General features: G+C 34.2%; 2 protein-coding genes across 3 annotated transcripts; one reads left to right on the top strand and one right to left on the bottom strand.

Moving 5' to 3' along the window:
- The first annotated feature begins 1209 nt into the window (after nt 1-1209).
- On the top strand, nt 1210-2139 carry LOC134267094 (uncharacterized). The gene has a single exon (XM_062749308.1). The coding sequence runs from the start codon at nt 1231-1233 to the stop codon at nt 1969-1971; it is 741 nt and encodes a 246-aa protein (XP_062605292.1). The 5' UTR covers nt 1210-1230; the 3' UTR covers nt 1972-2139.
- A 930-nt stretch (nt 2140-3069) lies between these two features.
- Nucleotides 3070-14951, bottom strand: LOC134267103 (ribosome quality control complex subunit TCF25-like). Of its 2 annotated transcripts, XR_009992093.1 has the most exons (18): nt 14799-14951; nt 12607-12762; nt 11669-11799; nt 11470-11535; nt 11183-11271; nt 10924-11054; nt 8951-9050; nt 8078-8171; nt 7815-7907; nt 7616-7721; nt 7385-7495; nt 7179-7297; nt 6361-6519; nt 4987-5077; nt 4282-4361; nt 3986-4058; nt 3549-3816; nt 3070-3505 (listed from the first exon to the last, which is right to left on the bottom strand). XR_009992093.1 is itself a non-coding variant. In XM_062749327.1 (17 exons), exons 1-17 carry the CDS (start codon nt 14949-14951, stop codon nt 3634-3636), a joined length of 1935 nt encoding a protein of 644 aa, XP_062605311.1. In that variant the 3' UTR covers nt 3070-3633. The 2 variants fall into 2 exon arrangements, 1 of the variants encoding a protein (XP_062605311.1); XM_062749327.1 differs by having other exon boundaries at nt 3070-3816.
- Between the last annotated feature and the right edge of the window lie 29 nt (nt 14952-14980).

Genomic DNA, 14980 nt, shown 5'->3' with positions numbered 1-14980 from the left:
AAATATTAACGATTTTTTACCTTCAATATATATACAGTCGAACTTTGGTATCTCGAACAATGATTTCTTGAATACCATAGATACCGGTATGCCAAAGAGATCTGGAAGTCTCAACCGTTTGTTTATAATTTGTTTTAGCCTAAATATATACCGAATTCTCCGCTATCTTGAAGTACTTAACCCATCAATTTTAACATAACGAGGTTTGACTGTTTATCACACTGGGTAATGATCATGTTCTGACAGAATCTCGTACAGTGTAGTAATCATACTACGTGTATATCATTGTAAAGTTTAGTCAAATAATTTTATAACATCAACAGATTTTATCAAACAATGATAATAACGCAATTTTTTTTTTTTTAGAAATCCTGCGAAATTTGAAGGATGAACAGCATTCTTTGGGATAAATCGATTTTCTGGATAAATTACTGTGAATAAAGTATCATTATAACTGCATGATTTTAGATAAAACACTTTGCCATGATTTAAGTTTATATTTTTGAACACCGCAAAAAAAGTGTATTTTGCATTTTTGTCCGGATGATATTTTTTTTTATGAGGTGAATTATAATACCGAAGTCAAATATTGCATGAAAATTCTATTCAGTATATAAATAACCATTATGTTTAATGTTCAGATTGTCAAAAATTGCAAAAGAAATATAAAATTCAAAACATTTTCTATTGATTCTTATCAATATGAAGAGAATGTCGATCAGATAATCTCCAATATTTAAATTAAACCAGATTACGTTACTCTTAAAAAGATGATTTTCTCATAGAGTTTAAACCTCCGTATGTTTTAACATATCATGCTTCCACCTCATTGCTCATTGTATAACATGATTTCAATCGGATAAGAATTACGTCCCTTTAGAGATGTTATTTCGTCATAATAAAATGACGTCATAACATATTCAAAGAGAAGCTATTTCGTCATAATAAAATGACGCCATAATATAATAATAAAATGACGTCATAATATAAGCTTGTCAAGATTGATATGCATTTACTTTGTAGTTTAATATAAAAAGGTAATTGTTTTGTATTTCAGATGTGTTGAGATTGATTAAGAAACTTTTTATGACTTATATGGTATTTACTTAGTATATATTCTTTATTCTACGAGAAAGCTGTGTTATAAATAATGATAGCCATTGACTGAATGTTTTGTGATTTACATACCGCATTTTTACTATTATTGTTTTAGAAGAGTTTGCTGTAACTATGCGGGCCTCAAAGAGCGATCCTCTTTGTTATGGTAACCAAGGGGAATCGACAACTGTAATTGATCAGAAAATTCATATTAGTAAGACTCCTGCCCCAAATGGAAAGAAAAATCCACAGTGCGAAGGTATTGTACAGAGAAAAATGGAGGAGAAATACTTCAGCCTTTTGGCCGAGTACAAACGAGTACAGCAACAGGAATCGGTTATCAGAAATAACATGGCGCTCCTGAGGGCGGAGCTGATTCTTTGTCAAACTCAGAAATATCACAGAGGGCTGCAAGATTTAGGAAGGATAACATTAGATCCAATAGAAATCCGAAGAATTGATTCCAAGCGCTCTAGATTTCAGAGTAACCAAGTGAAACGACCTTACATAGTACAGAAATACACCTCAGAGCTCGGAGGCGGTACATTGAGGCGAATTCCAAGAAACATCTCAAAGATAAGATATAACTTACCTACAATCGCAAAAGAAAATTCTACAGTCAACTCAAAGACAGTGGCACCGAACAATGAAGGGAATTCATACATGAGCAAAGACGGCAAGGGTCGGGCGAGCAAGGAGGAACTGTCTCGTGAGAAGTGCCGTTGTTCAAATTGTATCGATTTCCCCCCAACGGTTGTACGTCCACCCCGTATATTGATAATCAAGAAAACCTCTCAAGTTTACAAAACTAATTATAGACTGCAAAAGCATTCTTTTCCGCCAATTCAAAAGAATAAAAAATCAACTGTGTAATTATAATACGTCTTTAAAATAAATAAGAATAGAATTTAAAAGAAATAATAATAAAGTTTAAATTGATGATAATTTATCATTTACTGTGGAACAGCAATCACAATACATGAAGTTGTATTTTGGTCAAAATACTGACTTGCTTTGAGGGCAATATGCATTTTTTTCAGATCCTACATATTATAATTACAGTATAGTATACCGTTAAAAATGTTCCTTTTTAAATCTATTCTAACAAAATCGATGTTTGACCGCGGCGTGAGATATTGGACCTGTTGGTGAGATATGCGACCGCTTTTATCACACATGGGCGGAATTAACCTAAACTTTGGTATTCGACAGCACTTGACTTAATTAACCGAGTTTAACCTCACTACTAATAAAGTGAATTTACGTTATGGAAATAAGCAAACGATACATTTGCGTAAAAAAAATAAGTAATAAAATTACAGTATAACAAAACATTAATTGACTGAGTTTTACACACAGAGGGTGGACAAAACGCATTCTACCTAAGAACTTGGTCAAAAAACCTCCTGTTTCTGCCATATGCATATTTAATGTAAACAAAATTTTACACACAAACCACAGGTACTTTTTACTATAATAGTTTTCAATTCAAGATTATTTTTGAGAATTTATATTAATTATTTTAAGAGTTATCCTTCCTGACTGAGGATCGGATATCCTTAAAAAGAAGCTTTCAAAGAATTGCCCAATTACACGCATAAAGAAAGAATTCATAACCTTGACCTTTGGACCTTAAAATCTATTGGGGTCTTTTATAGGCCACAGAGGTATGTTTTTTTAAGACTTCATAGCAAAAAAAGCTTTAGGGTTTCTTGTGATATCTCTGGAAATCAAATAGTTACACACAGAGGGCAGATAGACTGATGGACATTGGACAAGTAGGAATACCCAAAATTACTTTCTCCTACTGTAAGTGAAAGCAGGGGACAAAAGTTATGTTTTTAGTCACCATATGTACACGTTATTATAAGCTTCAGAAATTGATCTTTGATGAAAGTTTTCATTTTCTGTAAACTGCTTGTTTTAAATTCTTAATATTCATTGACAAAAGAAATTGAAAACACTGGAAAATATAAATATTGTTTGCTTTTATTTTCATCAATTATATAAGGGACATTTATAGTACAAGTCACCATTCTATGAACATGTACATGCATGTCCCTAAGGTTGAATCACCTCTGATTAACAAATTCATTGCATTAAAATAATTTTTATGCTGAACAAAACATTTTTTCATCCACATGTAAGAAATTAAATTAAAGACTTTTGAAAAAATAAGTAAAATATATGTATAGCATGATCCTTTTAAATGTCAAATTACAAGTGATAGCCTCCTTACCATTAAGTTAAATTTTACTCTGTTTGCTGAATTGAATAACAATTCTTCAAATTATAATGAAAGAAATCATAAAAATTCATTCTATCATCCACATAAATAGACCAAACATTCAATCACTTTATAAAATTCTATTGAAAGCACTGTTGTGTTAACACTGTCATGTGTACACTGTTGTGTACACTATGTTATTTATGATCGACCAGTTTTACACACTGTAGTGTACACTGTTATTTATGATCGACCAGTTGTCTTTGACGTCATTATCCTCCCACCCCCACTAGATCCTCCACCTAAGGTCAGTCCCATTCTCCCTCCTCCCTCTCTTCCTCCTCTCCCTCCCCCTGGTTCTCCACGGGGGGATTCACTGGTCGTATGTTGGCCAGTAGGTCCCTCATAGCTTCCATTAGCACATTGACTCCCTGTCTGAGGTTGGTCCCCTCCCCTCCTCCCTCTGCCCCCTCATTCTCTGGGGGTGGTTCCTACAATGTCAAATTGAAAGTTGACCCTATTTTATTTACTTTTCTATTGAACATTTTCTTTACAATGTCTTTTTCCTTGTAATAGATGGTCATATATGAATAGAAGTTTTAACTTTGAGAGATAAAAAGTAAATAGTTATAGCTCTCTTGGAGTTAATTTAATACTTACATTTGGATTAAAGTTTGGCAAAAGGGATCTCAAAAACAAAGCCAAAGTGTTTCCTTCTTGTGGCCTCCTTTGCCTAAAAATATATCATGTAGAAATTAGTGTACTGTAGATTTTATTCTCTGTAAAGTAACTTTACTTAAGTATACCTATCAAAGGGGTGCTGGGTATAAAAACTAAGTTTATCCAGTGATTTCAACAGGACCTAAAGATTTCTCAATAGATTTGCAAACCAGAACTCACTATTAAGCTCTAAACAATGATACCTTAATACTGGTAGATGAATCATTTAGATTTACCTGTCTGGTCGCTGGTACGCTGACACAGAGTCCAGAGGAGGGAGGGGATCATAACTCAGTACAGTGGTGTTGGCCACATCCTACAAGTGATTGATATACAGTACAGGAAAGTTCAAAAAAGCCTTTTTAATAATGGTGTAAAAATTGATGTACTGGAGTGAGGGCTGATTGATGTAAGAATTTGGGGTTGGGATGGGAGGTGGGGGGCTTTAACTTATCAACTAAAGTAGAATTGCTGGAGGGAAAGTTGTAAATGATTACTAAGAATCTCTAAAACGAAGGATTATTAATGAGAAGGGCCTTACAGAAGGGCTTAGGCTATAATTCAACGTCTGGAATAGCCTTCCTCTAGTGAAAGCTCTCCTTCATAAGTAAAGTATCAGTCACCCCATTGCTGGATAATGTGTCTGATACTTTAAGGACTACTAGGCCGATTTGGACCGATGTTGGGGCATCGCTCACACCACGGATTACCACCGGTCTACGGTTAACGATTGGGAAATGTGACTAAGGCATAAGGCTTGGTTGTAATTTTTAATTTTAATCAGTGTTTTATCATGTAAAGTACCTTAACATAATTGGATTGGACATCATGCATTACCTATATAAGTCCTCTCCTAGATGGACTGTCATTGACCAGCGGGGATTAGTCCTCCAGAAGGGATAACTTATTGTAAGTACATGTAATTGTTGATGTTTTCCTACCTGAGGGAGAGCAGTAATTGCATCCTTGATTTCAGAGATGAGGATGTGCCTTAGAATGTTCCTTGGAGTCCCCTGGTATCTAACTTGTCTTCTGCAAATATGACATGATATTACACTGCATGTTGTATCAGTTAAATAAAGTGAAGAATGGACAAAGTTAGCAGCATTATGGGTATTATGAATACATCACAAATCCCTGAGATATAACTCAAATATCCTTATGAAAAAATTAAACTGCTCTGAATCTTCAGCTGACAAAGGTTTTCTTAAGGGTATCAATTTCAACTGTTACCTTCCAAAACAGGCGCATTTATATATAATATCACAAGACTAATAGTTGATGTATTACTGTAAATGTATTATATTTGGCATTTAAAATATTTCACACAAGTTTATTTTTTTACAACGAGTTAATGTAAATCTGACTGTGCTACATGTAGAAATAAGATATGATATTCAAGATACCGAAGAAGTAGAATTTTTAGCGAGGATTCAATTTAGGCATTATTAGTGAGGGTGCCAAGATCGCTAAAATTGAATATCACAAAAAATTAATTGCATTTTATTTGTAATAGCTTCATTAATATGCATTTTAAAATTGCTAAAATAACATCTTGCTAAAAATAAATTACCAGTATTTAAGGACAAATCGCTGAAGAAGAAGGTATGGTTTCAATATCAATCTTGCCCTGTGATTTTCTTAAAAATGAAACTGATGTAAAAAATAAAAACTCATGTATTTTGAATTATTGAAGTTCCATGCATAAAAATTATACAAATCATTTTTCTCACATGCATTTCTAAATGCTAATTGTGACGTCATAAACATGTGTATTTTCCCGTATTTTCTTAAAATGTTGCAGAAGAAACCAATTTTCAATGGAATTTTCTTTCAGAAAACATTGTCAACAGGCATCGCCCACAAAGATATTTAGATATGTGATTTTCCATTGTATTTTACACAACATATCCAAAAATTAAAGTGGGCGACGGCTGTGGACACAATTTTCTAAAGGAAAATTACCCTTGAAATGGGTCAATTTGAAGATTTTTCTGTTTGAAATAGAAAAATGCACCAAATTAATGACGTCATATTTCCAGAATGGTACTCCTTCATGCCATATTCTTTCCTGATCTTTCACAGTCATAAACCAAACTAATATTTAGACCAGTTTAAAAACTTTTTGAAAACATCTGATTTTAAGAGCACAATAAAGCTAAAACCATACCTTCTTCTTTGCGTCTCGCTAAAATTTCCACTTATACAGTATTTAGTGATGCACTTGATTTAGCGGATTCTGCTTTCCACTACAATCACAAAATGGAATACACTGCTAAATATTACATGTTTACAGTAAATTTAAAGACACCTACTTTTTGCTACATTCCACCACCAGCGGATCCTCTCCCTCCACTCTCCTGAGAACCTCCTTAACATTCCTCTCCAGCCACTGTACAACCTCAGGCTGCTTCCAACAGGCATGACAGCGACCGATGTATAAACCCATCAGCTGCTTCAGGGCCGCAGTCTGACTGTAAAACAATGTATACAACGATTAACAGGCATGACAGCGACCGATGTATAAACCCACCAGCTGCTTCAGGGCCGCAGTCTGACTGTAAAACAATGTATACAACGATTAACAGGCGTGACAGCGACCGATGTATAAACCCACCAGCTGCTTCAGGGCTGCAGTCTGACTGTAAAACAATGTATAAATTGATTATCTGCTTCAGGGCTGCAGTCTGACTGTAAAACAATGTATAAATTGATGATTATCTGCTTCAGGGCTGCAGTCTGACTGTAAAATCAAATTTAACCAATGTATAAACCAATTAACTGGTTCAGAGCTGCAGTCTGACTATAAGAACAATGTATAAACTAATTAACTGCTTTAGAAAAGCATTCTGACTGTAAGAAAGATGTATAAACCTATTAACTGCTTTAGAGCAGCAGTCTGATTGTAAGACGTATAATCTTACTCTTTAATGTAAGGTAAATTCATTTGTATAAGTGTGCATACCATTCTCTACAGTACCTTGCTTAATTTAAAAATGAAATTTGCTAAATTTCATTCTCTTAACTGTACACAGCAATAGAACATGTGCATGATATATTTCAGAATTAACTGAAAATTTATACTTAAGCCTAAATTTCCAAATCCCTTCTACATATTCATGATAAATGATACCTGTACTGAGTTTTGTCTCCAAAGAAAGCGTGACTACAGACAGCACTGTCCGGGTTAACACTGCACTTGTCCAGTAAGGGCATCAACAAACCAGGGAACATTATCAGAGCCTCTTGTAGCTTTAAAATAAAGGTGACAAAATGTCAACAACAAAAAATGCCAGTAATTTCTTTTACCTGTTCTATTGTTGTTTTTAAGTACCTTACCTTTTCATCTGCCTCTGATGTATCTGTTGAATTCTGAGATTCTTCCTGAAGAAACATAGCAAGTGGCACAGAAAAGGCAAAGTTTGGTAGCTGAGACAAATTTCTATGATCCTGGAAAAAATAATTGCAAAATTTATGTTCCTTGACATAATACATATACTGTACATGTTTATTATTCAGAGGAAGTATCAGATTATAATGTACAGTCATGTTCGAGTCTTATGTCTATACCTCCCATTCTTGGTAGAGTCGGATTAGAAAGGAATACTCGGCAGCCCTCAGTGCATAAAAGTCAATCATCAGCAAAACACACATAGGGTCATTGTCAGGGTCAAGACTGAAATAAAGTATAAATGTGGTACGTCAAGGTGGGTAAAAACTCAGAACAATAAAAAAAATATGTAGCATTAAGAATTTCTTTATGCCATACCTCAGAAGTAATTTACAGAATTCCAGGGCTGTCCTATAACAACCTCTCTGTCCCACGTTTACAAGGTGCTTAAAAAGAGCCAGGTAAAATGGTCTGCAAAATGAAAATAACAACAATGCATCACACCGGTCAACATTTAATACTGATGATACTGTAAATATTCAAGTAAAACAAAAGGGCTCCTAATATGGATTCAAAATATGATATTGTGTCTGCTTTTTTGGTTTCAGATGTCAGATGAAGATACTGAATGTAAATATTACCTGTTTTCTGCCTGCTTGAAGTCAAGTCGACTGTTTCCTGTTGTTAAACTGAACAGGGAATGGAAAGACATCTCAAAGGAAAACAAAGCTCTCTCTATAAAGTAAAAAACAATTTATTAGAAAAGTGCAGGTACATTTTTACAAAGAAACTTTTCTTCCAGAAGTAAAGAACAAAAAGATACAGTGTGAAAAAGTAATGTCCCCTTTCCCTAAAAGTACATTATAACATTTAACTTGTATTGATCATAGCATATATTAACATCTTCATAAGTATAAAATAGAGGTCTTCACATTGCTTCAGTAAAACACAGGTACAGCAAACATGCTTACGTTTAATTCACATTTACATGAAGTAATTTTCATTACTTGTCATTTTAAAGAGTACATGTATCATAAACTAATCTGACAGATATAATGATATAATGAATCAAAATTATTTGTCCTAATAGCACTTCCCTAACAATGTGTTTTACTGATTTTGGAACAAGTGAAGCATATCTTTAAAAAATCATGTTAATTTTTTAAGTATGAAAGATACACTGTTCATTATTTTCTTTTTCTATGCTGTGACAAAACAGAGGAAATTCAAGCATCTGCATCCCTCACCATAACCAGTAAATTAGTCAACTGATTTTTCATTGCCTAATGGCATATCAACTGTGGAATTCTATTCTATTCCTTTTAATATTGGAGACAACGTAGTCAATAGGTTTGAATATTGATAGAGTTTGAATACATTATAACAGCTTAAAGCTATTGTTATTGTATAATGAGCTTTTTTTACCCAAATACTTGTATTATCAATCAAAATGAGTTAAATGTTTAGGTAACATTTGCACAATATTTATAAGATTATAGCACAGGTAAACTCGCCTATTAAATCAGCAGCTGTCTGCATGTCCTCGTTCATACGGAACACTTCACTCATCTGGATCAGGGAATCCACGTGATATGGATGTGATCTGACAATGTCCTATCATAACAAGAGGCCCATGGGCCTTATAGGTCACCTGAGTATCATGCAACAACTTTCCAACAATTGAATTTGATTCATGTTTTAATCTAGAAGCCATGAAATTCACAATTTTGAAAGAGGCACCATTGCTTATCATAATTATGCACTCAGCATACTTACTTTGGTTAGTAATACCCAGAGGTACGTGTAGATCACAGTAACAAAGAGAAAATGCATTTCCACTTTATCATTATCAGTTGTGCACCCCATCCCACAGGAACCACTGACCCTGGGGCCACATCTTTCAAAATTTTGGAAATTTTATAAATTTTATTTCATCATGTTGTTGATTAATACCAAAGTGCTGATTTCAAAGCATTAAATCATTTTCAGACCCCCCACCACCACCACCCAAGTACATGTACCTCTGTCCCAGGGGCCAGGAAATTAAGCATTTCTGGAAGAAGCAGCGTTCTTCGTTATAAATATATACTAAGATCATTGCCATAATACCCAGGATCAAAGGAAAAGATTCTCAAAGAATTTATGCATTTTCACTATATAAACATTAGAGCCCCGTCCTAACAAAAGAAGCCCTGACCCAGGGGCCCTGAAATTCACAAATCTCAAAGAGGCATCCTTCCTCGTCATAACTATGTACATAGTTCATTGGTTTAATACCCAGGTGCAGAAAATAAGATTTTTAAAGAGTTTATGCATTTTCACTATATAAACAATAGAGCCCTAACCTAACACCAGAACCCCTGACCCTGGGGCCATAAAATTCACAATTGCGGAAGAGTCACTCTTACTCATCATAACTATGTATTTAGTTTGTTTATTTAATACCCAGGAGCAGAGAAGAAGATTTTCAAAGAAATAATGCATTTTCACTATATAACCAATAGAGCCCCGCCCTAACACAGGAACCCCTGACCCTGGGGCCATAAAATTCACAATTTCAAAAGAGGCAGCTTTATTCACCATAACTAAGCACTTGGTTAGTTTATTTAATGCCCAGGAGCATAAAAGAAGAATATCAAAGAAATAATGCATTTTCACTATATAATCTATATAGCCCCACCTACCAATAGAACCCCTGACCATGGGGCCATTAGATTCACAATTTTAGAAGAGGCAGCCTTATTCAACATAACTATGCACTTGGTTAGTTTATTTAATGCCTGCAAACAGAAAAGAAGAATATCAAAGAATTATTCCAATTTTACTATAATAATCTATATGGCCCCACCCTAGCACTAGAACCCCTGACTCTGGGGTCATTAAATTCAAAATTTTGGAAGAGGCAGTCATTTTCAACTCAACTATGCACTTGGTTAGTTTATTTAATGCCCAGGAGCAGAAAAGAAGAATTTCAAAGAAATAATGCATTTTCACTAAATAACCTTTTTAGCTCCGCCCTAGCACTAGAACCCCTGACCCTGGGGCCATGAATTTCACAATTTTGGTAGAAGACTTAATGCTGATTACAATCATACCAACAGTTTGACTGCTTGATGTCCAGGAGTAAAGAAGAAGATTTTTAAAGATTGCACTAATTTTAGTGGTTTTTGCCCCACCCCCAGGCCCCAGGGGGGCAGGGACGATGAAATTTTTAAATTTTTGTTCCCCTTCACCTATAGATGCTATATGCCAAATTTGGTTGAAATTGGTTCAGTGGTTTCAGAGAAGAAGCTGAAAATGTTCAAATGTTAACGCACGAAGCACGACGACGGATGAAAACAGATAGCAATAGGTCACCTGAGTTTACTCAGGTGACCTAAAAATAAAAGCCATACAGGCAAACTCACACATAATTTAACATAAAGGTCATACTTTAAAATAAAACTTTGTGTAAAAATACTTTGAATGTTCCATGATCAGTAATTACCATAATATTCTGGGGATTCAGAGATTCCACAGCGTCATAGAACTTGAATTGCACCTGTTGATACTGGTGGTTGTGTTCATACACAAAATAATTCACATTTCCCTGCGTCTCTTTTATTGACATTGTCAACCCTAGGACATTGTGAAAAAAGAAACAAGTACATGACTGCACTGTAGTTCATAAATGTACAAGTGGAATTTATCATCACATAATTTTTTAAACAAGTATGAATAAAATGCTGGATTTATTCTGATATTACCTGTTTTTCCGATGTGAGGCCAGGTATCTTTAGGTGTGGCTAACCAACTCGCCCGTCGACGCAGTGGCATATTTCTCTGCCTTCTCCTTCTACAGAAAGGAATACAATTATATTAATTAATCAAAATTCAACTTATTGTTTTAAATGGTAGATTCTCTTTATCAAAACATGAAAAGCTTGTAAGACATTTCTTGGGCTAATTAAAGGCCAGTTTCAGTGTACATGTATGTTCTTGTTTGAATTGGTAAATATTAAAAGCTTTGGACATTCTGCATTAGTAACCTTACGATGATTCAGCTTGGATGACGCGAGATCCAAATATCCTCTTGAGTTCATTATCTGGATTCAAATTTCTGCAACCAAGAAAGAAAATTGATATTCATATCTCCTCAGTATAAAAGATTAGTTTATCTTGACATTTATTATAACGTTTCATATAATCTGAATTGTGTGAAATAAAACTCTGATTATGATATAAACACTGACTTGTGTTCTACTGTGAGAATAGCCTTGTTGGAGTCACTGACTGTGTCTGCTTTTGTAATACATTCTGCTCCATGTCCAGAGTTTTCCAGAATGCGATTGACTTCTTTAATACTGGCTTCAATTTCGTCATCCTATTTACAAAAAATCTGACATTATCACCAGGATTTCCCCCAAAAATCTTTCCTCTTTGAAAAGTCATACATGTATAACATGTAATATAAGAATGTCATTTATGAGAGAAGTGCACTGGAAAACAACATACCCTGGGTAGTTGTAATTAAGCAAAACTTATTATTACACGTCCTCATTATAAATATTCTAAATAACGCGTTATCTGATTGGTTCTAAGTTATCACATGATCGTGCCGTAAAACTTCATATTTCCCGGCCGTCGGCATGCTTTTCATCATATTCCACCTCTTCGGATACTTAGTGCATTTTCCCACAAAAATTATCGTTCGTTTTAAAGAAAACTCCCGAGAGTATAGTAGACGTCACAATAACCTGGTTTACGTCATAAAATTGATGATAATGTGTTGACCAAAGAGTTTTAGTAACGTTTTGTTAAAAATGAAAGTGAATTAGAGAGCGGTGCTGAATTTGAAAGTTTATGTTTATTTCAAAGGTTTTGCTTGTTTCGGTATAATAAACAATTCATTGCATGAATGTTCGGGAAACATGAAGACTTATTCAGCCAAGAAATATCATATTCCCCTCGGGCAAAGCCCACGGAGAATTCCCTCACTATCATGCAATAAATGTATAATATGCTTTGAATATAGTACATCTATAAGTAAATAATATAACATTACCTGGTAAGATTTAAATAAACATGATTAACCTCTAACATAAGGTAAACCAGAAAGTGAATGTTATTTAAAATAACACTGCAATAATTGTCACGAATATTTTATAAGCTTGTGGAGCTATTATTTCACCTCATTGTCAACATCTTTTTCAGCTGATTTCTTCTTCTTTTTCTTTTTCTTCTTCTTCTTTTTGTTTACACTTGTTTCGGGTTTAATCACCTCCACCTGAAGAGTATTTTCCTCCACATTTTCTTCATTATCATCTTCATCCTCCTCTTCTCCTAACTGGAGAATAAAAAAAGAAGAGTAATGTACATGACTAACAGTTGGTACACTAACTTCTCTAGGCTTGACTCACTTTCACTTGTGTTACAGTGTCTACTTTAATACATCAAGATCTCATGTATAAAACACAACATAGCAAAAGTAAATATATTTGAGGTCTTTTAAAACTTATTTAACAACCTTTACTCTCAGAATTATTTTTTCAATCTGTGTACTTTACATCACTAAATTTTTGCGACACCTTATTTTCGCGAGATAGTCATTGACTCTTTATAAGCGAGACATAATTTTCACGAATTGTTGTTTTTCCTCTTTATAATCGTAAGGAATACTTTTAAACGCTAGAATGGATTTTTTGGGAGCTCATTGTCGATTGCATAATTACATGTATGCAAAAATCAAGTTCTCGTGAATAAAACGTGATGTACTGTAACAGTATTGTTAAAGATTACGAATATATGATATCAGGATAGACCTAGCTGCAATAATGTAGCCCTCTCCCTTTATTTTTTGGGGGGGAGAGGGCTACAACTCCTTAGGATCTCTGTTATGGTGCAAAGTGGGAGCAATTCACTCCCGCATGGATTTCGGCTCAAATTGTCAGTAAACGGCTATTTAATTTATATGTTTTACCTGGACTTCCAAATTGTAGTTATCCCAGACATAAATCGATCCAAAAATATACAGAACAATCCACATATCCGTATTTTTCATGTATGTCAACATCACAACTTAAATTAATCTGCCATGTTTACTGACCTTGACAGATTTTATTTTGGGACAGCCAATGAGATTAAGGATCTATAGGGAGTGGATTTCTTTGGAATTACCTTATTTTAAGCCTAAATAGCACTGTTTACGAAAAAATGACACATGGAATGATTTTATTTATCAAGATTTAGTGTTACTATTCATCACAATTATTTATAAACAACAACATTTGCTTTACTGAGTATTCTGAATTTCAAGTGCAAGTCTCAGTACTTCATGCATGAACTGTCATGGCTGCTGAGTAGAAACCACAAGTAAATACTATATAATTATTGCTGTTTTTTAGGTCAATACGATGATTTAGACACCTGAGGAGTACAATATTCACTGAGTCCGCAAAAAACAGCAATAACTGTTTTATTATATGATTAAATGATAGCAAACTCCTCCAAGACTGTTTCTTTGCTTTAATTGAAAGTTTTAACAAGAAATTTCATCAAGAACACATTGAAACAGAAAAAATGGAACAGGTCAATAATTTCTTATATTGACCTGCAATAATTCCTTGTATTGACCTGGAACGTCACGTGCAGGTCAATACAACATAGTATTTTTCTAACATAGTTGAATCTCAGCCAATCAGAAAGAAGGAAATTATTCAATCATATAATAAACAGATTTATTTTTACATGGTTTTCGCATTTAATGGGCTATGTTGTCAACAGTGAATAAAAATTTCGTCATATGAGAAGTAAGTTGAATGTAAAAACAATTCTGCCTGCGGTGGCCCGTATTTAAAAAATATTTTTGCACCATTACAGAGATGCTGTGGAATTGTAGCCCTCTCTAGAAAATTTCAGATAAAAAAAATTGGAGAGGGCTACATTATTGCAGCTAGGATCGCCCAACTGTGTCTCAGGACATACCCTCACACTGCTGTTCACAGGAAAAAACTTAAATCAGAGCATTAAAAAGTTAGTGCACTAACAAATGCTCTTTTCACACTCCAAATATTTTTAAATTTTATTTCTGTAATCATGGTGATATTGGACAAGCATATTTTTGAAGAATTGCATTCAAAAAATGCATTTACAGAAGTTTTCACAAATGGCAATTTGTTTTGATTTTTTTTTAATAGTTAATATCAAAAAAACGTTTGAAACGTTTGGTTTATAATTTGCATAAGAAAAATATCGAAAAATGTGTTTTATGAAATTACACAAATGTAATGATTGGAGACATGACACTGATAGGAGTAAACACTCAAGCCAGATCTGGAACGTATGTAGGCCCTGTCTACATACACACACAAAATATGTTCGTACCAAGAGAAACGGGTTCTGTGGCTTCCGATTCTTCTTGTTAGAACTTCTTTTCTCATTGTCAACATCTTCTTCCTCGTCATCGGTATTTTTACCATTTTCTAGCACTTCTAAGTCCTGATTTCCATGTAGTTTTCTCAACGCTCTACTTGACATATTGCACTTGAGGAAATTCAGTCCAAAAC

Source organism: Saccostrea cucullata, unplaced genomic scaffold, assembly GCF_032062105.1.
Source record: "Saccostrea cucullata isolate Sc308-1 unplaced genomic scaffold, CSIRO_AGI_Scuc_v1 ctg1077, whole genome shotgun sequence".
Classification (NCBI taxonomy): Eukaryota; Metazoa; Mollusca; class Bivalvia; order Ostreida; family Ostreidae; genus Saccostrea; species Saccostrea cuccullata.
Note: the sequence above shows the minus strand (reverse complement) of the source record. Positions and strands in the feature narration are given on the sequence as shown.

Bases quoted from the DNA above. Each gene is read 5' to 3' on its own strand.
- LOC134267094 (XM_062749308.1), top strand. From the start codon at position 1,231: ATGCGGGCCTCAAAGAGCGATCCTCTTTGTTATGGTAACCAAGGGGAA.
- LOC134267103 (XM_062749327.1), bottom strand. From the start codon at position 14,951: ATGTCAAGTAGAGCGTTGAGAAAACTACATGGAAATCAGGACTTAGAA. The intron at 7,496-7,615 runs GTATAGACATAA...TATTTTTTCCAG, and splicing joins GACTCTACCAAGAATGGGAG to GATCATAGAAATTTGTCTCA. The intron at 6,520-7,178 runs GTATCATTTATC...ATTGTTTTACAG, and splicing joins GGAGACAAAACTCAGTACAG to TCAGACTGCGGCCCTGAAGC.